The 25856-nt window shown below is 42.1% G+C and overlaps 1 protein-coding gene and 1 non-coding gene across 2 annotated transcripts in view; both read left to right on the plus strand.

Annotated features, from left to right (window-relative positions):
- Window positions 1–15973, plus strand: part of LOC147442028 (NADPH-dependent aldo-keto reductase, chloroplastic-like) — a 19397-nt gene extending 3424 nt beyond the window's left edge. The window contains exons 3-5 of the mRNA XM_086528354.1: window positions 13269–13509; window positions 15113–15292; window positions 15505–15973. Of these exons, the coding sequence (XP_086384480.1) occupies window positions 13269–13509; window positions 15113–15292; window positions 15505–15738 (655 nt within the window). The 3' untranslated portion in view covers window positions 15739–15973. The remainder of the gene's footprint in view (window positions 1–13268; window positions 13510–15112; window positions 15293–15504) is intronic.
- Window positions 15974–16618: 645 nt separating this feature from the next.
- TRNAS-CGA (transfer RNA serine (anticodon CGA)) lies at window positions 16619–16700 on the plus strand. Its single transcript has one exon. It is a non-coding gene; the product is annotated as a tRNA-Ser (tRNA).
- Window positions 16701–25856: the final 9156 nt, after the last annotated feature.

A 25856-nucleotide genomic window follows, 5' to 3' on the forward strand; every position in this document is an offset into this window, starting at 1 on the left:
AATCCGAGGACATCCTTGTTGTTCTCAAGGAGCAGATGGTAGCACTCTCCACGAGCCTCGCATGACTCTCACACTCGCTTGGAGTAGATGCAGACGCGGACGCAAACCTCTTCCCGGAGTCATACTACTACTTCTCGGACTACAAATGCTGCTTCTCCGCCATCTTCTTTTGAAGCTTCAGTGGTCAACCAGAAAGAACCATTCAATCCAAAAGTTTTGCAGTCCAAATTTTCTCACCCAAAGCATGGTTTCTCAGAGACAACTAGACACAAAGTAACTTCGTGCGAGCAGCAAAAGTCTCAGCATGAATATTCTTGAAAATGCTATAGTTCTAATCAACCTACTTCTTATTGGAATCATCAGTAACAAAAGCAGCAACATGAAGCTTCCAAAGGATCTCATCTTTAAAAGAATCAGTCATATCAAGATAGGCTTACTTAGTGGCACATATATCCAACCATAATCGAGTACTCGGTTGTGAATGCCGCGACGCTAGACAAGTTCCCCCTCGCGAGCCATGCCCTACATTTAAGTCTTTCTTGTCTGATGGTGGTAAAGTTGAAGATTTATTGATCCTTTCCTTGTGCAAGAGGATTCTTCAAAGGTCAAAGAGGCAATAATTCCCTCAACCTCTCCCTTCTCAATTGGAAGCCTTAATACCCACCGAGAAAGCTGAAGATTCAGAAGATTATGGTTCTTGTGTGACAACCGATAGGCACATAATCCTTTCTTCGGTTGTGTTCCAGGCAGAAAAATTTGTCTCATCACCGCTCTTGCAGAATAAAGTCTTTGTTTCTGAACAGATACCAAATGCAGTTGTGAATGATAATTCTACGATCTTGAAGAGTTCTAGTCCTTACCTTCAGCGGTGCAAAGGATAAAACAGATACAGACTCTTCTTTAGTCGCTGCAATTGAATCTTTGGACACAACTTGATCTATTGATAAACCTTTACAGATGGATATACCTCCAAATACTACTCTGTCTCAGTCTACATCCCTTCAGGAGGATTTTACTGTTCCAAACAAACCAATGGAATACCTTGCAGATTTCCAACAAGTGGTTGTCACTTAATATAAAACTCAAGTCATTTTACCAATAGTTTCACTCGAAGCAGATAAAGATTCAATCTTTTCTTGGACAAAGCTTGAGTTACAAATGACTTTGACACAAAGGCACTTATCAAGTTGTAGATATGATTAGTTTTCAGGTTGGCAAAATAGTTATGGTTAATAACAGTGCCATGACATGGGAGGTAACAGTAGAGCTTTGGATGCACAACAGAGATTCATTCTCACTTCACAAATTTAACAGTTGACACGGCCTGGCGTAGTTTCGTGCCAAGAGAGATTGGCCCCAAAGATTGGTGCCCCTTCGGTATTTCTTTTATATTAACCTTTGAGCAAAGTACAACTGCCGGCCGGTGCTCGCTCTCAAACTCTGCGTCCAGATGCTCTAAGAAGTGAGCCCCCTTGGGTCACTTATAAAGGTTTACAAGGGTTACTGAAAGTAGAGCGCCAAAAGCATTAAACTCAGAAGCAATGAGCTCCAAAAGCATCTTGGCTAAAATCTGCCAGTAAAAGCACCAGCGCTGTTTGTGGAAATCTGTACACTGCCACGTCAGCCAGTCAGCAAGTTTTCCGGGCGTCCGTACAGTCAGCCACGTTAGCACTGTTGTGTCCGGGTTGCATTGCCACGTCATCAATTTATGACATACCCCCCTTTTGAAAGAATTGTAATCGCCCTCGATTATGCTTGCAAAATAGACAGAGGCCATAAACTCTCTTAGTAGACACTGACTCTAAGTACCGATTCACTAGACACGACACATCTAGCACATATACAAAGACGACAATCACATCACATGACAAATCACAGAAAAATTCATTCCAAACCTCAGACCATGGCTGCCAGCAACGAGTTTAGTAATCGCATCTAGATCCATTCCAGACCTCACTGATACCCGATTAACTAATCCTTATTGCGATCATGTCTATATAGATTTATGAGACCGAAATTGCAGTCATTTCGTCTTTCAATTTCTGCACTCAAACAAGTCAAATGGGAGAGTACAAATCAATCATATTCAAATTCAGAAATTTTGTTTCATAAAGTCATACGGCAGAATACTATCAACCCATTAGTATCCTTGAAACCCAAAGGGGACATCAGTGACTTTACTTAATCGAGGTAATCTGTTGACAAAGGAGCGGAGTGGCTCCCCTCTTGTGCAAACCCGCTGCACCAATTCATCCTTGCTGAGTTCGGGGTTCTATCGGAGTAGACTATGCTAAACCGAATGCTTCAAGGTAAAGTTCCAAAATCTGAGGAGTATCTGCTAGGTCCTCCTCTTCTCCATCCACTTCGCATCTAATGCCAGATAGTTCTTGAATTTAACCAAGAACCGCCGAATCACTTTACCTTTCATCTTTCTTTCCTTGTGTGCCAAAATCTCTTCAGGAACGAGTATCTCCTCGCTCTCTTCCACTTTGGGTTGCTCATCAAGCTCCTCACAACTGACACGTCTCCTTTAAACGGTTTCAAGAGACTCACATGGAATGCATTGTGAATCTTCCAAGTATCGGGCAGCTTGAGTTGAAAGGAGACATCGTTTATCTTTTCTTTAATCTGCAAAGGGCCATAATACCTCATGCTAAGCTTTGGAAAAAGCTGCTCCTTTCCCTTTCGTTTCCTTAGGCGTGGCTTCTCAAAACGTAAGAGCACCCAATCGTCTTCCTTTAATTTCAAATCTCGTCGATGTCGATCTGCTGCCTTCTTAAGTCGTTCTTGAGATTTCTCTAAAGCCTCCCGGACCTTGGTAAAAGGAATGTCTAAGTCCCTCGTGTACAGGTCGGCTTCAAAAATCTTGTCTTCAGTGCTGAGGAAGGGTGGAACCTTTAGAGCACCTTCATTTATCTCAAATGGCGCCTTCCCCGTCGACGAGTGAACCATGTTATTGTAGGCAAATTCCACCAAAGGCAAAATATTTCCCATTGAGTCTTCTGATCAAAGATGTAAGACTTCAATAAATCCAGAACAACTGAATTTGCAATCTCAGATTGCCCATCTGTCTTCGGGTGGAATGATGACGAGAATTGCAACCGTGTGCCAATGTTCTCCCAAATAGCCCTCCAGAACAAACTTGTGAAACGGGGATCTCTGTCGGAGACTATTGTCTCAGGCATGCCATGTAATTGAAATATCTATGCAATGAACAGTCTCGCTAAATGATCTAGCTTGACTGTTTTCTTCACTGGAATGAAGTGGGCTTGCTTGCTAAATCTGTCAATGATAGTCCAAATGCCATCGGGCCCACTCTGAGTCTTCGGGAGATCAAATATGAAATCCATTGCAATACTTTCCCGGGGGGGGAGGTGGGGATGGGTAAAAGCAGTAGTAATCCCTGTGTCTTATGCCTGTCAAACTTGACCTTCTGACATACTAAACAACTGCGAACAAAGTCGTCCACATCCTTCTTGAGTCTCGGCCAAAAGAAATAACGGTCCACACCCTTCAAGGTGGTATTAATGCCGCGATGACCCGTAAAAGGGGGACAATGGCACTCAATCAAAACCTTTTCCCTCAATGGCTGTGTAACACACAACATCATTTTCTTCATCAAGTAGCCATCCCGTATGGAATACCCTGGTACTATCTCTTCATTCTGTATCCGAGTAAACACATTGGAAAAACCAGATCGATGGCATACTGATCAACCATATCCTCGAAGCTTCTATGATGAATCGAGGAAATAGCCAAGACCAGGGGCTTGCGAGACAATGCATCTACCACTAAGGTTTTCTGTCCCTGAACATGGACAATCTGGAAGTGAAACTGTGACAAGATGTTAGCCCATCGCATCAGCTTTTCCGAAAGCTGCTTCTGAGACAACAAGTAGGGTAAGCTCTGATGATCAATAAAGACCGTGAAATCGGCTCTGAGTAGGTAATGTTGCCACTGAGTAAGAGCATGTATAACTGCCAATAGCTCTCTCTCATAAAGCTGTGCTACCAATTTTGGCCTTCAAAGCATTCTGCTTTCATAAGCAATCACATGTCCTTCTTGCATGAAGACCGCTCCCAGACTACGACCACAAGCATCGCAATAAACCTCAAATGGCTTTTGCAAGTCTGGCAAAGACAACACTGGTCCAGTAGTCAGTTTTTCCTTGTGTCTGAAAGGCAGTCACCTCTGTCGGTCAACATGAGAAAGGGACTTCTTTCTGAGTCAATGTGCAAAGGGGAAGCTACCTCTGCAAACTTTCGAATGAACCGCCGATAGTAAGAACACAAGGCCAAGAAGCTTCTAACTTCATGAACATTCTTCAAGTCTTGCCAATCGCGGATAGTCTCAATCTTGGCCGGGTCCATCTGTACTCCTGTTGTTGAAATGATGTGTCCTAGAAAGTGTATCTCCGGCAAGAAAAACTCACTCTTTCTGGCATTGATAACTAATCTGTGATCACGCAATGCGTGAAAGACCTGTAAGCAGATGGTGTCGATGTTATGCTTCATTCTTGGAGAAAACTGTAATATCATCAAAGAAAGTGTCCACAAAAGATTAAAATCCTATTCATCATTCGATTGAAAGTCGATGGAGCATTGGTAAGTCTAAAAGGCATCATAAAAAATTCGTATAAACCAAAGCTTGTCCGAAAGGCCGTCTTGTTGACATCTCCCGAAGCGATTATGATCTGATGATGTCCTCTTTTCAAATCAATCTTGCTGAAACAAGAGGATCCCTGAAGTCGATCAAGAATATCATTGATCCTTGGAATCGGAAATCTGTTCTAGATAGTGATTTTATTGAGAGCTCTACAATTAATGCACATTCTTCAAGATCCGTCTTTCTTTAGTACTAACAAAACCAGAGAGCAGTAGGGTGAAGTACTCGACTGGATGAGACCCTTTTCAAGGTCTTTCACTTGATTCATGATTGCTTCATTCTGGGCTCGATTAACACAGTAAGGTGGCCGATTAGGTGGTGTGCTTCCAGGAATCAGATCAATAGTATGGTCCTCGGGACGAGATGGGGGTAACTCGCCTGGCAGGCCTTCAGAGAAACAATCAGCATGTGTGCAGAAAATCTTAGCGTTCTTTGTCTAGTTTAGACATGTCTGTTCGTTCAATTCTTTCAAATAGGTCGAGTAAACAAAAAGACTAGATTTCATTAATTTTGAAATGGCCGAAGCCGATACAATGGGGACGGACTCGCCCTTCAACTTTACATTTAGTACAATTTTTCAGCCCTTCTCATTTGTCAAGGTCGCTTTCTTGGCCCGATAGTCGACCACGGATTGTTCTTATGGTACCAATGGATTCCTAGGAGGACGTCACACCCTTCCAAAGGCATGATGTAAAAGTCGTCGTGCCTAAATACCCCTGACAATGCAAACGAAGTTTGCCAATGATAAGCGTAATGGCTACATCCCGTTCGGGCGCCGCTAGAACTGCCTTCGCCAGTGGCCCCATCCTATCGGACGTAATCTCGAGCCGCACCGCCAATTCAGGTGAAATGAAGTTGGCCTTGGCTCCTCCATCAAAAAAGATAAGGGCTTGTTGATCTTTCACTTTGCCCCAAGCTCGACAAAGTTCTGTACTTTCATGTATCTGGCTTGGGTCAGTTTCCATGCAATCCGGTACCAGTCCTGCTTTCATCTTGCCTTTTTGCCATGTTCCTCTGCTGCTCTAGAACTCTCTGGCCTGTCTTCAGTCTGTCCTTGTTGTGCCTTTTTGGGGCACTTTGTGGAGATGTGCCCTTGTTCCCTGCAACCAAAACACTTCCCCTCTTTGAGATAGTTAGCCTTTTCTCTAAGAGTCAATCGGGGTTGTGTATCTTTCTTTTCCTGAAGATTCTTTTCTTTCTATTTTCATTGTTGGAGGTTTGTCTGGTCCTCTGAGTCAAGATTTCATCAGTGGGGCAGGTCAAATTCCCAGAATGTATCGAGAACCCCTGTTTCGCATGACCTATTAGTTCTTGAATAGAGTCCGAATTTTGTTCAAGGTAGTAATCTCGGATCTCTATAGGGAGTCTGCAACAAAACCGCTCAATTTGTTCTTTAGAGGTGACCTTCTTAAACGAAGAGGTCGGTAGAAAAGAATCCCAAAACCTCTCGCAGTATGCATCCAAAGAATCTCCCTTGGTCATCCGAAGGTGGTTCCAAGCGGTTCTCACATCTCGTTCGTACTCCCTGATCAACCAAGAAGAAATAAAGAGCCGTTTATATTTCAACCACCTGACTGGGGCTTCTTCCTCAGAAGAAGAGTAAACCACCATGTTTGAGCATTTCTTTTTAAAAATGATGCAGCCCTCTTGATCTTGGAGTGCTCTGAGTAATGCCCTCCAGAGAAGGCTATGCCAAACTGCTGGATGAAGGCCAAAGCCCTCGGAGCATCTCGGAATCTAGAAAAGGATTCAAATTTTATTGACTGTCCACCCTCTTTAAATTCATCTTCGAGGAAATCGTATTGGTTAGCTCTGTAAAAGTGCTTCTTCTTCGCATAAAACATATGGTCTTGGAGTCCGAACTGTCAGAGAATGACTCCTCTGTAGAAGTATCAAAAACTGGTCGGAATCTGACCTTCCTTGCCTTTTTCTTGTTCGTTTCAAAGCTTTGCTTTTTGCTTCGCTTCTTACCCTTTCTGTCCTCCTCACTCGAGTCGGAAGAGCTAGAAGAACTGTCAGAAGAAGAGGAAGGAGAATTGGGTAGTCCTTCAAAACGCACACGCTTCTTTTGCTTTCTTGTAGATGCAAAAGAAGATTGACGGCTTCAGTAACTAGGGTAATCAGTCCCCTTCTTGCTCTTCTTCAATTGCTTTTTCGATTGATTCTTTGTGTCCAAAAGCTGACTGATTTGGGTTTGAACCACCTCTTGAAGTTCTTATTCAGTGAACGTCCTTGGAGAAGGAGGTTTCTTGATTGCCGGTTTGATTGGTGGTTCGATGGCTTTCTGCCACTGAGTATGCACTTCAGCCATGGATTGTTGGGTCAAAAATTTAGCAAACTGGGGATCTTTAGCAAACTGAAGCATCTTCTTTGTGCACTCGTCAACCTGTTGTTGACGTTGCATTTTCAAAAGTTCATACTGTGTAGGCCAAGGTGGCCCGTACTTATTTTTTGCTAAGTCGTTTGATTTTTCTGCGTTGCCTCCTCCCACCTCAACGGTTGCAGAACAGGTTGATTGGTTCTTTTTGAATCCATAAGTGTCCCGAGAAAAGGAATCGGATTTCCTAGTAGAAGAGAAATCGGCCGTGCTTTGATACCACTGTAACTAACTTGGACACCCTAAGTCAAAATTCTGTCGCAACATAGCAGAGATTCACTTCAAAACACTTCACAAATTTAACAGTTGACACGGCCCGACGTAGTTCCGTGCCCCGAGAGATTGGCCCCAAACATTGGCGCCCCTTTCAATATTTCTTTTATATTAATTTTTAAGCAAAGTACAACTGCTCGCGGGTGCTCGCTCTCAGACTTTGCGTCCAGATGCTCTGAGAAGTGAGGCCCCTTGGGCCACTTATAAAGGTTTACAAGGGTTGCTAAAAGCAGAGCGCCAAAAGCATTAAACTCAAAAGCAATGAGCTTCAAAATCATCTTGGCTAAAATTTGCTAGTAAAAAGCACTAGCGTTGTTTGCAGAAATCCGTACATCCAGGCCACGTCAGTAGCTAGCGTAAAACGCGAAAAATCCATACGCTGCCATGTCAGCCAATCAACGCGTTTTCCGTGTGTCCGTATAGTCAGCCACGTCATCACTGCTGTGTCCGGGTTGCACTGCCACATCATCAATTTGTGACACGAAGGGTCACGACTCTACAACAGAAGGACACGACTATTGGCCTAGAGTCATGTCTCTTGACCTATGGCTATGTCTTTTCATCATGTGTCTTCAGTTTCTATATAAGAGCACCCTTGTAACACATTTCAATCAATCAACACACATTCAGTTTCTTGAGTCTTTTGCCTCTAGTTCTAGAATTTCTAGAATTTTCGTTGTATGTTGACGTGGCGTTGCCCTACGGACCCTCTGCGTTTTGCGGCGTATTTCACGGTGGTGTGTGGCTGCTTTTTCTACGCATACTCAGGCTGGAAATCCTACGCAATTTGTTGCTTTAATTTCCACGCAAGCTTGAGAGGGAGAAAGAGCTTTATTTTTAAAAGTTGCTTTATTTGAGAATGCTTTTAATAGGCAGCTTTTGGGGCTCTGCTTTTGGCATCCCTTGTACAACTTTATCAGTGTGGCTTGGGCTCCCACTTCTCAGAGCATTTGGACGCAGAGTCTGAGAGTGAGACCCTCCCACTCCCTTGTACTTTGTGCAACAGATTTATTATAAAAGGAAATACCGAAAGGGGCGCCAATCTTTGGGGCCAATACCTCTTGGCATGGAACTCCGCCGGGCCGGTGTCGAATCAAATTGTGAACTGTTTTGAAGTGAATTTCTGTCGTGTCGTGGTAGATTCTTGACTTGGGAGTGTCCAAGTCTATTACACAAACAGGCTGGTCCTCCAGTGTTCGAGCGTGGCGAGAGTTCACAACCACCCATGTTTGTACCTTTTGTTGGTTTGAATGCTCCACAAGGTCAAGGGTTTATGACTGGGCAACTAGACAAGGATGTGTTCAGGACACAATGCTGTGAATATATTTTCTCGGTTGGTGCAGAATCTTAGGTTTATGGAATTTCTGCAAGCGCCACCAGTGTCACAACTGACAAAGCAACTGTCTCAAGCAGTAGATCCTGTTGAGACTCAAGCCCAAGACTTGTCCCTCCTGCGTCTCAGCAAGCAGGGAGCTCTCTCATGTTGCGGAGTTGGTTGGGGCTCCAAGACAAATTCCTTCTGTCCACAAATAGGTGGTTAGGATGCCTTTTCCACAGGCTTTACCAGTTCAGCTAGCCACCTTTCAGAGTCCAAATGTTGTATTAAATGGACAGGGAACCAGTTTCGAGGCTATGCAACAGTTTCTTCCACTACCCAAGGTATTTCGAGGGTGGATCTATGTTTCAGAGCATGGCTGGTCATGCACTTGGAAACGAGCAATATATGCCGGGAACAGTCTTTGGGGTTATGCAAGGCATGATGCCAAACCCCATGTATAGTACTATTGGCATGTACCAAGGGTTTCGGTGCAATTATGGCCAGTTTGGGGTGCCACAGGGCTATTTTGGCATGGCTGGTTTTTCCGACCAGCAAGAAAATATGACACCAGTGACGCAGAATGTCAATGGCCAAGGGGCGCCGATGATCCCTATTACAGTGCCCATGTTGCAGACAATTCCCTATGATAATTTGGGAGCACTGGAAAAGTCAAAAGCATACAAAGAAGGTGGTGCAACTGTGAAGTTTGATACTTTCAGCGGCTTTGAGGATAAGCAAAGGCTCTTATTTTCCTCCAGCAGGATACAACTTATGCAGGGGGGGATTTTACAGAGGCCTCCAAGGTCACGAAAGCTTCCACTTTCTTAAAAGGCAACGCGCTTACATGGTGCACGACATTGTTTGATGCAAGGATAAGCACCCCCCCACATGGGGATACTTCAAGAAAATGTTTGCATCTGCATGACTGTCAAATGAATTTGAAGCCGATGTCATGACGGATTGGCACCAACTTACTGCGGCTACTTGCAAGAGCCGACAAGAGTACAATCAGAGGTTCTGGAAAGCGTTGCTCTCAGTAACCTCCTACAGGTTTCTGCCACTGACAGAGCAGATTGAAAAGTATTGTTGTGGGTTGCCTAGAGGGCTTCGAGACTATTGTACACATAGAACAAAGTGTCTACCTTTACTCAGCTTATGGAAGTTGCCAACAATGGTCATGCCTCGGTGAAGGGAGAGAACAATGTATTTCAGGGCAACGTGAAAGGGGGTCACCAAAAGAAAAACTCAGCAAAGAAGCCCTTTGTGAAAGTGACTTCTGAAGCGTCCTAGGGGTCAGAAAAGACAGGGAAAGCTAAGGACTCAGCCGAGAAGTCTGAAGGACAGGGCCAAGAAAAAGAAAAGGAAGCCTTTTGTGCACAAGTTGTTCAAGGAAAAGAAGGCTTTAATGGTTGAGAAGAAATGCTTTATATGGGAGCAGCCTGGCCATTTTGCTGCAAATTGTCCCTAGAGGAGAAGGCCAACTGACTTTAAGGACAAAGAGGACAGGAAAGGAAGAAGCCCACGGCCGGGTTAGTGCCATATAAGGTGGGTGATAAGCCAAACTCAGATGCCAGTGAGTTATGCAGAGCGTGGGGTAAAGTCAGAGACCAGACAACACTTATCTTCTTTGATCCAGGTGCCGAAGCAAACTTTATCTCACCAGAGTTGGCCATCAAGTTGGGCATCAAAGCTGAAGAGATGGAGTACACAACAGAGGCAGGGTTGGCATGTCCTGACCACTCAGAGTGTGTTACTCCTATCATTGGAAAGCTACGTATGCATATTTAGTCATATGTGGACACTGAGGAGTGCCACTGGAACGGTGCGATGTGCTGTTGGGAATGCCGTGGATGTTCTGTATACATGAGTGCTGGATGTCTTCAACAAGAAGATCGCCCTTCAACATAGGGGCAAAACTCGCATCCTTGATGTAAAGCTTAGAGGGGAGTTTGCCTCTATTGTATCTGCTTTGGCTATCTCTTTTGTAATTAAGAATCATCTTTTTGCGTACTTGAATTTTGCACGTGATGTTTCAGATAATTGTAAGTCAAATTTATGAGTTAGATAAAGAAAGATCAACATTTTTGCGAGAGTTTAATGACTTTTTTTGACTCATTACCGTCTCGGTTGCCATCAGAGAGGCCCAAGGATCATATGATAGATTTGGTGCTAGGTTGTAGCCCACCAAATAGGCCTCCATATGGTTAGTGCAGCTCAACAGAAAGAGATTATGGGCCAAGTAGAGGAGCTGTTAGAAAAAGGGCTGATTCAGCCTAGTTCTTCACCCTTTTGCTCCCCAGTGCTTCTAGTATAGAATAAGGATGGCTCTTGGCGTATGTGTATTGACTACTGTGCGTTGAATAAGAATACCATCAAGAATAGGTTTCCTATCCCAAGGATTGATGATATTCTTCACCGATTAGAGGGTGTTGCAATTTTTAGCAGGATAGACCTTAAGAGTGGGTACCATCAGATTTGTATCATGCCAAAGGCTGTGCACAAGATTGCGTTTAGGACGACATTTGGTTTGTATGAGTTCTTAGTGATGCCGTTCGGTTTTACAAATGCTCCTGCTACGTTCAATAGGATGATGGATCGGATCTTCCGTCCACATCAAAAGTTTGTCGACACATTCTTCAATGACATGATAGTCTATTCAAAGAATGAAGAGGAGCATAGGCGTCACGTGATCATTGTGTTCGAAGAGATACACAGTCACAAGTTGCTTGTCAATCCTAAAAAAAGTGAATTCTTCTTGGAGGAGATTCACTTTCTTGGCCACATAGTGTCAAAGGATGGTGTCCGAATGGATCTTGCCAAGGTTGAAGCAATTAAGACATGGGCAGATTTGACGATTGTGCACGATGTCCGTAGCGTCTTGGGCTTATGCTCTTACTACAGAAGGTTTATAAGGAACTTTGCCGAGATTGCTTCACCCCTTCATGCTCTACAAAAGAAAGAGGTCACGTTCAAGTGGACACAAAAAGAGATTTCAGCTCCTAATCTCTTAAAGAAAAAGATGACTTTGGATCCAGTAATTGTCACCAGATCTCAGGAAGTCATTTGTGATCCAGTGTGATGCGTGTGGCAATAGTATTGGGGCAGTGTTAATGCAAGATGGTTGGGTAGTAGCTTATGAGAGCAGAATCTTGCAAGGGCCAGAAAAGGCTATGCAAATCTATGAGAAAGAGCTACTGGCTGTGATTCATGCGCTTTCCAACTGGAAGCACTACCTGCTAGGTGCTGATTTTGTTGTCCAAAGAGATCATCAACAAACGTTGCGATACTTCGTGACACAATCAAAGTTATCCGAAAAGCATATGCAATGGGCAAACATTCTCTCTATGTTCCACTTCCAGATTATGCATGTGGAAGGCAAGAAGAATGTTGTGGCCGATGCGTCATCAAGAAAGTCATGATTGGAGGACAAACTACCTTGCCCTCTTGTGAGGGGTGGTGGGGTTTCTTTGCCCTTCTAGCCGATGGATTGTCGCTTGTAATGCATGGGACTCCTGTTTTTGACGTTGCTCAAACTGGTCATCATGGACATCAATGACAGCTTGTCTTTCAAGGTGTGGTACCACTTGATCAGCGTTTGGACGTTTACTGGCCGCCTATTTGAGTAGTGGCTTCCCTTGGCAAGCACTCTTGTGTTGATCAGATTTTCCCCATAGAGAAGGCAACTATCTGGAGATTATGGATTCGGGATGGAGTCCCTTTGTCAGAGCTTGTTTGGGATATGGTGAATGGTAGTGGCCTTCTAAGCAGACTAATGGGGAGCGAGTCTCCTCTGAGTACACTATTCACATGAGGCGGCGGATCCTTCTGAGGGAGCAGCACCCTTCACCGCTGAGAAATTCATGTTATAATTCCTGAGTTTGATTGCTTTGATAATTGATTGTGATATTCATGTATTGAATCCCTTGAATTTGTGTTTCCACATGATTTGCATGACACATTGTGGTCCTCTGCCATTGTTCATCATTGTTTAACCATATATAGAAGCGCTGAATCATTAGAGAGGTGTTGTTTCTTCAGTGTTCATGCAAATACTTTACTTCACGAGCAAGGTTGGCAGTGAATAAACGATGTTTTTAATCTTGCAAAGCTGGATATTTTTATCCAACAAATGTTTACAAGAGCTCTGTCCTAGGGGGCACAGCTAAGTTGGTCTTGCATTGTTTTCCCCTGCATTACACAATGAGAAATCTGCATGCACCAGTTTCTGTCCTGTCTAGCTTCTGAAACTTTGTTTGCTTGTCTGGGTTGGATGTGACAACGTCAATGGGTCCCACATTATAAGTGATTTTTAAACAATCATTTTTCCTGTTCGCGACCCACCTTTACTGGATGGAGTTCAGGATCCCTATTCTTGTATGTTATTTTTGTATGGCCCCAGGCCCCCATGTTAGCCAGTTGGCTACTTGCTCACTGATTATGCGTTTGCTTGCACATTTAGGCATCTCTGGTGTCCTTTCATATGTGTTACACACCCCTTGTGTGTCTGTGTTTAATCTTCCCTATCCGTTTCAATGATATATTAAAGTCAACTTTTTGTTCGCGGATATTTTTTGTCGTGTATACAAGCTTCAACTCATAGGTTGTGAGTCATGACTGGTGATTCTGTTCCTGCAGTGCGCTGCAGCTGGATTATCTGGATCTCTATCTTATTCACTGGCCAATCCGGCTTAAGGAAGGTGCAGCTCGTAAGCCAAAACCTGATGAGCTAATGGCATTGGACTTACAGGGCACATGGAGAGCCTTGGAAGCATGTGTGAAGCAAGGCCTTGTAAGGGCCATTGGTGTCAGCAACTTTTCATCTAAGAAAATTATGGAGCTGCTTGAGTTTGCTGAGATCCCGCCAGCTGTGAATCAGGTAAAAAGAAGTTTGGCTGCTTTAAAAGCACTGTGAATAGGCTCCAGAGTAGGCTTTGAAAGAAAGAATGTAGGGCACATTTTATGAGGCCTGAAAAATCATTAAAATGTAAGGTAAGGTAAAGATTGAAAGATGGGTGTCCGTCCTCCAAGCTACTCTTGTGGGAGCGTCCTCATATATACACAAGACCAGCTGTCAGCAGTATAAATCTTACCACCTTATAGCACTAACAACATCCGTATCAAGGCTTTCTTTTCTGCTGAAAAAAGTCTGTTAAGATCCAAATTATCAAGTTTGTAAACGGTAACAATTAAGGTAGTGGAAACTCTCAGATAGTGCTTTCTTTGCATCCAAGCTAGTTTTGTGTGAGAGTGCATTGATTATTTTAGTCCTTCGTTCCACAACATAACAAATCCGATTTCTTCTTGAGGTTTTGTGGCAGTTATTTTTTATGACACATCATGGCTAGCAATTCATGAAACCGAAAGGCACCACATGCGAACGGGAAAGATCGTCTGGAATTAACACAACGCAACAAATCTGCAAATCTTTCAAACATTGAAATGAAGGAGAACTTGACTTTTGAGATGAGACACAGTTACGCGGAGTTTCCCACAGAGATGCATTGGCCCCTCGTAGTTCTTTATATTAAGCTCTTTGGCTGTGTGTAAAACTGTTAGGGAGAGCCCACTCTGCCAAAATACTGAGTGCTAATGGCTCCCCCAAGCCACATTTATAGCCCCTTGGCCTCTTGCTTTACAACTTGCTTAAAGGCACATAAGGCAAGCGCTTCCATATCTAACTTAAAAACTCTCAAAGTCGAGGCTTTCATAATTGACACTTGGAACCCCCCCCCCCCCCCCCCCCCCCCCCCCCCCACCGTCCTTGCCCCGCAGCCAACACACAATAAACAACAAAAAAAGTGAAAAGTAATCACCCCTGGCTACACCTGCAAAATATTGCCCTTGGTGTTGAACCAACTTCAAAGAATCATTCTATGAAATTTTATTGATAAATTTAGCTTTGTACCCCTTTTTCTCTACTTTCCATTCTCTAGTTGCTTCAAAGTATTCTATAAGCTTATAATTGATTTAAAGTATCTGTTTACATTGCCTTTTAAAACACCATAACATACAAAATTTCATATTCTGATGACCTTGTGAAGGTGTACATTCATATAGTGGGGTTCTATCACTTCTGCGACGCCAAAGAAACTGCTTTTACCCCCAGCTTTTTCTGAGCTTAGGGATCTCAGCCTTAAAGAAAGTTGGTTTTGCTTTTTGACCGATTCTTTCCATTCAAAAAAATCAAGACGAGTACATAACATGCGTCCTTGTTCAAAGACAGATGAGAAGCAAACAGACCCATTTATGAGTTCTCTGCTGTGATCAACATTGGTGCATGCTAGCTTACTTCAGTTGGATAAGGACCTGCATTTGCTCCTTAGTGTTGGTTGCTGTGATATGGGATGCCATCCCTTGTGGTAGCAAGTTGGTCTTAGTGTCTGTGGCACATTGGGGCTATTGTTTTCGGGATTTTATCTCTTCTATGCACTACTTATCCTCTTGTTTTGTCCGAATGATGAAAATGCTTTTGTGGCTAGGTGGAGATGCATCCCAAATGGCAGCAGAGACTCCTCAGAGAGACATGTAAGAAGGCAAATGTGCATGTTTCTGCATGGTCTCCATTAGGGGCTCCCCTCATGTATTGGGGTTCTCCTGAAATTCTAAATAATCCTATTGTAAAGGACATCGCGTCAAATCACGGCAAGGCTCCAGCACAGGTATATTTCTATGCTGCTGTCTTTCTTGTATGTCTGATTCAGATAGCAAGTACTTTGAAAATGTGCTGTTTACCAAACCCTCACACTAAAGGAAAAAACAATGCTATGGTGATTCTAAATTCAGAGTTGTTCATTGTTATTCTGGTGTTTTACACAACTTTTCGATTGGCAACTTCATTAAAAATGTTTGTTTTTCCTGGTCCTAATCTCAGGTTGTGTTGAGGTGGGGGCTGGACAATGGAGCGAGTGTAATTCCCAAAAGCTTCAACAAAAAGAGGATGGTTGAGAATCTGGATGTCTTTGGTTGGCATCTTACTGATAAAGACCACCAACGTATTAGCGGGATCGAGCAGAAGAAGAATGTTGATGGTAGCTTCGTTTGTAGTCCGGTATCTGGTCCATTTAGAAGTCCTGAAGACTTGTGGGATGGAGAGTTTGGCTTATGATTCCAAGACAGGGAGGTCGGTGCAGTGGGCAAAAATCCTCCTCTGGTTATATGTTGGGATGTAATAGCCATCATACAAATGCTCCTTGTATAATCATTAACTTTAATACAAGAAGCCATCATACAATGCTCCTTGTATAAACAAAAACTCTGATACAAGATGTTTGTATCGGATGTAATTGCAAGTATACAATGTTACTTGTAAAATCAATAAGGTCTTATCCTTGTTCTGATTGTTTAGAGTCTTGTTCCGAAGTCTCAGTCAAGTAAACTTCTCTAACTAACTTTTATCAAATCATTTTCAAGTAAATTATAGTTCGTTTTTATTTTGTTTTTGGGCCTTTTCTCAAAGCTTAGTGCTTTATGTGAATCTAAACCCCTCTTATAATTCCAAGGTTCAGACTTTTCCTGACCTTTGAAGGTATATATCTACTAAAAAAGAAAATTATTGCAGTATCGATGCCTAGAAGAGAGTTGAATTAATCCAATCATTTTCGTAACAGTGCTTCGAAGAAAGCTGTTTATAACAGTGCAATCTACTGAATTTTAGAGATGGTAATTCGTTGTGCTATGATGGTTAATCTTGTTCAGTGGAGAATAGGTGAAATGGGATTGGAGAGTAGCTGAAGTGGGCGCTCACTTCAGTTGAGGGCATGGTGGAGGAGCTGAGCTCAGCCTGCTCGTGACGCACAACTGCTGACAGACGGTTCCATCATATGCGAAGGTGGGTCGTGTTGCTGTGTGTGAGAGAGAGAGAGGGAGGGGGGTTTGGGGCGCGATTCTGGAATTGCCAAGGATGGGGACAGGTTGGTATTGTAAGTAGTGTTTTGTATCTATGTTGTAAATAATATATAATACATACCAGCCTGACCATCACATGAGACAGTTTGGCCGAGTGGTTAAGGCGTTTGACTCGAAATCAAATGGGCTCTGCCCGCGCAGGTTCGAATCCTGCAGCTGTCGTGCTTTTTCACTATCTGAATTTTGGCCTGTGATGGTTTGCTACCCGAAAGTCTCCAGTTTCATTTGGCTCGGGCCATTATCGAAATAACCTGCCGGTGGTCGTTGGGGAATTGGATCCCTTTGTACAACCTCCTTGTTTAGTGGAGGACGTAATACCAAGATTTCAACCTCCTTATTTAATGAATGGAGGACGCAATCTGTAATAATTGTAATTGTTGCTGCTGTCTATAAAGTAAATTATTACCAAGATACCCCTCTTATTTTTGAAAATTCCCAAAATATTCTAAACATTTTGTCATAAATTCCCAAAATGCCCTTCAAAATTTCCAAAATTCCTAAAATACCCCTACTTGCGAAATTAAATTTCTCCAAAGATAATTTTTTTGGTAGGCGAGGTCTTCTCCATTATAGTATAGTGGAGAGGCTTAAAACTGTCATCTCTCTCTCTCACACAGTCAGACTGGGACACCCGCCCCGCTTTGGTTTTCGGAGGTCCAGCAAGGTTACTGCCACACACAACTTCAGGACATCAGAGGCGACATTTTTCAGAGCCAATCAGGGTAGGGCATGTGCTGAAGCCTCCGCGTCCGATGCTGCAGAGCAAGGCTCAGCACCCGTCAACAACTTTCCCGCCAGTGTTCGAGAAAAATCATTTTTCCAAACATACAAAATTCTCTTTCTTGAATTTTCCAATTAGAAAATTAGGTTTATTTTTTGGGTTTTTACACTAATTTTTTCTATTCTAGGAAGGAATTTCTCCTTTTCCCCTTGCCTTCAACCGGCATTTTTGAAATTGAAAATGGCACGATATTAAGCTGAGATACATTTTTCCTAAACACTGTTTCCCGCTTGCCTTTTTGCAGATGGCCATGGAGCCTCAAAAGTTGCCGAGGGTGTTTGCCCGCACTCTGACAAGGTATTCGAGCCAACTTTGCCTTTTTGCTCAGCAAAGACAGGCTCGCCACCTAAGCAGGGCTGCCTCTTGGGTTCCTGCCCCATTGTGACACGAGTCTAAGGCCAGGTTCACATTGGCACGGTAGAAATAACCTCCAAAGGCCATATTCCGAGTGGAGGACATGAAACGTTCATAGTGGGGAGAGTGGAAGAGAGAATGAGTGTTATCTAATGTCGCTCAGTGTGAACTTTAGAGGATGGGTGGAAGCAACGCAAACAGACAAAATAATGAATTTGTTTAATTTTAGAAAAAAGACCTGCGAAATGAAAAGGCATGCCAAGTTGGCATTTATAACATAAGTGGAAGGTGGAAGAGAAGATTGTTGGGGGGGGGGGGGGGGGGGGGGGGGGGGGGGGGGGGGGTGTTGAAACTGAAACACAAATTTCCTTTCGCAAGTTGGCACCATTTTTCAACGCTGTCGCCGCACGATGTGAACAATGAGTCTGACGTGCAAGGTTGCGTTGGCAGCGGGCTAACATTTCCTACCGCCGCCTACTGTGAACCGAGCATAAGTCACCCTCAACTGAAGTGAGCGCCCACTTCAACTGAGGGTGACTTAGAGAAGAAGAAGAAGAAGAAGAAGAAGAGAATTTTTAACGTATAGGAAACTATCCCAAGAGAGAGAGAGAGAGAGAGTTCTTCCAAGTCTGGAGCGTGAGTCCGTACGACACGTTCAGTGTCTTCTCGGATTTGGCCCGTTGAACCAACTAGATTTACCTTTAATTTTTAAATTTGAAGGTGAGAAAACCTACAAAATTTTGAGTAACTTAGTGTAAAAACCTTCAAATTTAGTCAGTTTACCTTTAAAAATTTTCATACATAGGTTTGCCAGCTTTTTGGAAAAATGTTATTTCGAGTTGCCTTGAACCCAACTTCCAAGAACCAATTTTAGCTATTAGCCATTTGTAAAAAAAAATATCCAAAATACCCTTGGATTTTGTTGCACTTTACAAAATAACCCTAAAAATTTGAAAACTCCCAAAAGACCTGTGTCTTTGTTTTGAGTGAATTATACCAATGGGAGAGGGCTCTTAATGTTTTTTAGCCACAAAATCTTGGCTAGATTTAGAGCTTGCCTTCAAGAAAACTAGCAAAACTTTACGGCAAATTCTTTGCAGTTTTAACTACGCCCTTATTTTCTTTGGTTAAGTAAAATGTTTTGGCAAGCCCTGATTCTAACATCTTCTAGCAAAGGGAGTACCAATCTGCCTGCAAAAATCCCCAAAACATAATGTGGGAGTCTTGCAAAAACCTAAGGTAGCTGCTCAGAAAGGTTTGCCCCCTTGCCGCCACTTCGCCTATAGAATCAATCATTGCTCGAAAGAAACCTAGGTTCAGTGTAATCCTACCCCCAAAACATAATGTGGGAGTCTTTCAAAAACCTAAGGTAGTGCTCAAAAAGATTTTCCCCCTTGCCACCACTTAGCCTATAGAATCAATCATTGCTCAAAAGAAACCTAGGTTCAGTGTAATCGTACCTACAAATTTTGAGATTTCACTGTAAATTTTAAATTTGAAGGTGAAAAAACTTAAATTTTTACGATGTTCGAGAAAAGTGTCTCTCAACTTATAGTCGTGCTACTTTAAAATTCAAAAATGGAAATTGAAAGCAAGAGAAAAGGGAAAATCCCAAGAAGCGAGAGCAGGGGCACGACGTGCAGAAGCTAAGGGTGTAGAGGGAGGAGTGCAACCTTGTTTTAATTGTATGGGTTGGAAATATGAGTGCCTCAATGTGGCTGCTCGAGTGATTACGGGAGGCCATGAAAGGTCGATGCAAGTCCGTTGGTGTAAGTTCGATTCTCCTTTCTTCATTTAATAAGGGTGAGAGAGAAATTCTTGAAATTCACTTGATAGGTAAGAAAGGGAATCGAGAGGAGTCTTGGAAATAATTTGAATAAAAATAAAGAGGAGTCAGTAGGTCGAGTAGCTCTATTTGTGAAAAATTAAATACTGAGGAGAATATTTGATGATCCTTCTTCATGAGATGAGAGGAGGGCATGCAATGTGATTAGAGTGAGGTTGCAATCTACATGCACGGAAGTCTCTCTCTCTCTCTCTCTCTCTCTCTCTCTCTCTCTCTCTCTCTCTCTCTCTCTCTCTCTCTCTAGCGATGATAATATTGCTAGCGATTCTAGCGAGGCCTGTGGCAAGTGCATCCAAAATCACGACGAGATTGTTGCTAAGGGTGTAGAGTGTGTGGTGCTTGCAAAGTGCGAGGGAGAAAAAGAGAAAACACATAGAGTGGGTGGAGAATAGAGTAACAATAATGATGCCTCACAACTCCTTATCTATTGTATATCAATGAATAAGGTTAGCAGTAAGTGATGGGTTAGTAGTGGGTGTCCGACCAGTTGGCTTGAACCCTAACAATTTCCCAATTGAAGGAGGCCAACATGGACCAAGTGTCTTATGTATGTATAACATGTACAACCTGAAGCATTTCAGTGGTTTCACCTACACCCATCATCTCAATGCAATGTGCAAACCGCTTTGAGGCTAGGCTCTTCGTGAGAGCATTTGCACGGTTGTCATCCGTATGGACATTGGCTATCTTGATGACCTTGCTAGCTAGTATGTCATGTATCGTATGATACATAACCTCTATGTGTTTCAACTTGGAGTGAAACACGAGGGTTTTTGCTGACGCAATAGCACTCTAACTATCACAATGCAACACTTAGAGTCTGATAAATGCCAAGGTCTCCCACTATATGAGCTAGCCATACAACTTTCTTGCTACACTAGAAACTCCAATATATTTTGTCTCTATGGTGGAAGACAAAGTTCAATCTTAGAGACATGATCTCCATGACCCCGCTGCTCCATTAAATAGGAATACATAGCTAGACATGGATCTTCGACTATCCACACAACTTGTATAGTTCATATCTGTGTAACCCACTATGGATGCATCATTGTTCCCAAAGCGTAAGAACTTGCTTGTTGTACCCTTAGTGTATCTCAAAATGTGCTTCACTACTTCCAGTGTTTCTTGCTAGGATTTGCCATAAATTTTCTAACCACTCCCACTGCAAATGCAATGTCTAGTCTAGTGGCTACCATGGCATACGTAAGACTACTTACTGTTGAAGAATATGGCACCTTGGCCATTTTTGCTTTATCAACATCAGATTTGGGAGCCTCATTCTTTCTAAGTTTTTCATATTCTTGCATTGGGGTACTTAATATCTTTAGGGACATGTAAGAATGCCTCAAACCCGAATACACGTAATTTGGGAGCATCATTCTTGCTAAGTTTTGCATGTGCCTGCATTCGGATACTCAATATCTTTAGGGACATATAAGGATTCCTCACACCCAAATACACGTAATTTGTCATAGTTTGGCTTCTTGCCCATCCACATCTCCTAAAGAATCTTGTGGTTTAATGGCGTACTAGACGAGGGATAATAATGTAGACTACTATCATAATAGCCTCTCCCTAAACTTTGGAGGTAGGTTAGCCATAACAACATGGTTGTGAATCTCTCTTGGATTGTCCAATTCATACGCTTAGCAATACCATTCTAAGCAGGTATGTCAAAGCATTCTCTTCTTACGTGATGGTTCCCTACCATTACAAGGAATTTTTGAAACATAGCAAAATCTTTGTCTCTCCTCTTCAAGAGGTAGACCCACACCTTCCAAGTAGAGTCATCTATGCATGTTAGGAAATATAATGCTCCCCCTTGAGACGTATGTAGCATATGCCCACATACATCACTATGTATCAAGTCTAGAGGATTCCCTAACTCTCTATTCAAAGGCAAAGTGGTAACCCTAGTCTGTTTTTCATAAATTCAATGCTCATACAAACTAAAATAAAAAATATTTGAGATAGGTAAGTAGCCCAAACGCTAAATATGTTTCATTCTTTTCTAACTCATATGACCAAGTTGGCTATGTCACAACTAAGTAGAAGGAAGCTTGGCAACATAAATAGAATTCTCTTTCACAAAAGATACATACAAAGAGCACAATGAGCCAAATTTTCCTTGTGAATAATCCAAGAACCATTGTCAAAAACTACAGTATAGACCAAATCATCAAGCTCACCTGCTAACACTAAGCTCTTAGTCAATTGTGACACATGTCTAACACCTCAAAGCATGAATTTAGTGCCATTACTCATGCATATATTCACATCTCCAATGCCATAAATATCAAGTTGATGCGAGTTACCAAACTTGCCCAAACCATGCATAAAAGTGTAACTAGAGAACCATTCCCTATGGGGAGTAACATGGAAACTCGCACTTGAGTCAATGATCTAGTTTTTGCATAACACTCATCAAGCAACAATAATGCATTTGGACTCAAGTCAGCAGTGAATATGAAGATATCTTATGGATGCGGTACGTTAGGAACAACCTTAGTTGGTGGAGACTCAACTAAATTGAGCTCCTCAATTTTTACACTACTTTTAGGAGGTCACACTTGACAATGACTTTACACTTTTCACATTGTAAAATTTGACAATATTTTTTCAAATGTCCTTTCTTGTGGCCGATAGCATTCCACATTGCACATGTCACATCCACGACTCTTGCTCCCAGCATTCTTGCGATCCTATGACCGACTGTGACTATGATTGTGACCTCTTTTCATACTCAACCATCACTAGTCATATATGAATCACCATGCCTACTAGTGTCAAGAGACTGATTTCTAAACTCTTTCGTGAGCAAAGCACTGGTAGCATCACTAAAAACAAGATGTCCTTAGAGGAAAATCTATTAATGGTAGTGTTAAATATATCCCACAACGAAGACAAAGAACATAGTAAGAAAATGAATTTCATTTCATCATCAAAATTGAGTCCCTTAGATGTCATCTATATGCAAATAAGTTGTTGAACTCATTGAGGTGTGAACTAACACTGTTTCCCTCTTTCACATTCAAGCGCATGAGATTTTTCATAAGAAAAACTTTGTTCGAAGCACTCTGGCCATCTCCAGCTGAGCATCAGGAGTCCCATAATTTCTTTACAGTGGTCTTATCCATAATGGAAAAGAAGATAGATGCACCAAGGTGCCAGCGAATGGTCTCCATAGCACAAGCATCAAGCTCTTCCCACTCATCATCAATGTAAGCACCTCTTTACACTCTTTCACTGGACCTGCAAGGCCCTTATTGACCAAAACATCAAGCATATGCTGCTTCTAAATCGGTAAGTTTGTGCCATCAAAATTCTTGATATAATACTCTTCTTTCTCAGAAGGTCGAGCCATAATCAACAAGACAAAATGCAAGAGAGTGAGACTAACAATTTATGGAAAAAGTTTTGCAAAATTTTTGACAGTCTCCTCTATACAAAGATTAAAAACTCAAACAAACTCATCAAGAAAACAATGCATAAATTGTAAAAGAGTGTTGACAAGGCATCAACTAGCATAAACTACTCAGAAGAACTATCAAAAGACTGCGTGGGAATCTCCAACAACCTAATCCACCTCACACTAGGTAACTTGGCCCCCATTGCTCAGCTTCAAGAAACCTCACACAACGACCCTCACAAAAGGTTATGCAGACACGACTAGTAATAATTTCTTAAAGGGCTCTTCCGAACTGAGTCTTGAAAACGGTCGGGACTGCCAAAACAAACCAAAATTGGCTCCACAATTGTGTACAGTGGCAGTATCCACAATAAATGTAAATATGTCGTGAAAATACAGGGCATGCGCTCAAATATGCACCAACAAATGTGCAAAAAAAAAAACACAAAAGTTCTCCTTGCGGGGAGTAAAACACTTTTTGTTACCATATACATGTGGTAGTGATGTGTGTGAACAAGCTTAGGACCGCCAGGGCCCTCACTAGGAGGTTTTCCCCCCCATGCATTGTATATATGCCCATCACTCTAGGGCTAACTTATCTTTTCATTTCTCACTAAGTAATACTACTCACTGTTGTGTGACTTGAGCTTCCTTTGTCTTCTCCAAAAAAAAAATTGTCAGTGTCGTTTTTTTTGCATAATAGGTCCCTTACAGTCTTCTATGGGTTGTGTTTTATAGCACGCATTAGTCCCGCTTTGTTTCTCCTCTTTTTGGGAAATTTTCACATTAGGTGCATGCATTTATCATGGCTGGCAACAACACATATGTGTTCAAGATGTTTGTTGCCGAGGATAGATTGGATGGGAACTACCCTATGTGGACTTACATGATGCACATGTCCGTGTCAAAGGACGTTTGGAATATTGTGCAAGACATTGATGTACGTCCTCGTTCTATGGATACATGAAATGTTGAGGATGTTGCAAGTTTTGGTGGCAGGATTACAGTAGCTAGAGCTGTCTTGCCTACGGCTGAGCAGGCTCATTGGGATGTAAGAGATGTGCATGTATCTGTGAATCACACTATTACTTCTCACATTTGTTCAACTAAATCTGCAAAACAAGCTTGGGATATTCTAGTTGGTCTTTATACAAGTCGTAATGAGGCAAAAATTTCATTTTTGCGTAAAGAGCTGGAGTCGAAGATTATGCATGAGGAAGATGAACCCATTTTCCTTAATGGTATCAAGGATATTAATGAGCAACTTATTTCTACAGGTGAAGTCATTTTTTACAGTTCCCTTGTGCAGAATATTCTTGATGCTTTGCCAGACTCTTACCAAACTTTTACTAGTACTTGGAGACTTATGACTTAAGGAAATCCTAAAGTTGTCGAGTTTGATGCATTATGAACATTGTTGTTGCAAGAGTCACTTTCCAAAAAAAACAAGGCTAAACAGAGTGTAGTTGAACAAGCCTTTATTGCTGCATAAAGAAAAAGTGATAACAGTAATGCAACCACTTCTCATGGTACTTTCATTGATGATTACTCCAGGCATGCATGGGTGTATCTTCTTAAAGTGAAGTCCGAAGTGTTTATGTACTTCAATCAATTTTTGGCTATGGATGAAAATGTCTCTAAATGTACTATGGGCACCCTCCGTTCCGATCGAGGGGGGGAGTATGTCTCCTGGCTAGTTGTGGGATAAAACACCAATGTACAATGCCGTATACACCTCAACAAAATGGTGTTGTTGAAAGGAGAAACAATTCGCTTACAAAAATGGCACAATGTATGGTCAAAAGTTAAGCTTTCTCACATTTTTTCTGACTTGAGGCTATCATGTGTGCCTTTGCAATATATGACTCCATATGAAGCATGGCATGATAGAAAGCCATCTATTGAGCACATGCACGTTTTTGGTTGTTTGGCTTATGCTTTGGTGCCACAAACTCGTAACAAAAAATTGGATAATAAGGCTGTCAAGTGCATTTTTGTTGGTTATACTTCTGAAAGAAAAGGTTATAGGTTGTATCATCTGTTGAGCCCTTGCTGTCATGTACCAGAGACAACAATGTAAGCTCATAGGACATGTATGACAGTTTGTTGCCTCTTTTCAATGGTGGAAATTTGAATATAAATTCAAATGAGGCAAATGTACATCCTATGGGGGTTTTTGAAAATGTTATAGATCAGCCTATTAGTGATGCAGATGTACATGATGTACTTGATGTGGAAAGGGCTGAGAATGAGTAGGCTAGACGTATGCCAAAATGGATGGTGTATACTTTGCGTGACAGTAAATTGGATGCACCTTTGTCTAGTCATACTTGTTCAGGTTCTAGACATGCATCTTATGCATCATATTGTTATGCTTTGGTTGTGTCTAGCTTCTATGATGTTGAGGAACCTCTATCTTTTGATGAAGCACAAAATTCAGAAATTGGATGGCTACCATGCAATCAGAATATGATGCACTTATCAAAAACGACACATGGACTCTATGTGATTTGCCTCCTGGCAAAAAGGCCATTGGTACAACGTGGGTTTACAAGTTGAACCACAAGCGGGATGGTGAGATTGATTGCTATAAGGCTCGACTTGTTGCAAAGGGGTATGCACATCAAAAAAGCAAAGAGACTTTTTCTCCCACTTGTTATATGACTATTTTGCATTTTTTATGTGCATTGGCATCTCATTTTGGATGGGATTTAAATGAACCAGATATTGTTATTGTTTTCTTGAAGGCTTATGTTATCCCAAGGGGGGATCATTGCTGCTAGATTTACATGCTTTTTTGGACTTAATTTGGGCTGGTTGTTTTGACACACAAGTGTCCACAAGTGGTTTTTGTTTCATGATCGACAATCCATGTATCTCATGGTTGAGCAAGAAGCAACCTACTGCAGCCACTTCTAGTTGTGA

This window comes from Adiantum capillus-veneris, chromosome 14 (assembly GCF_014529385.1).
Source record: "Adiantum capillus-veneris isolate H3 chromosome 14, ASM1452938v2, whole genome shotgun sequence".
NCBI classification, from domain to species: domain Eukaryota; kingdom Viridiplantae; phylum Streptophyta; class Polypodiopsida; order Polypodiales; family Pteridaceae; genus Adiantum; species Adiantum capillus-veneris.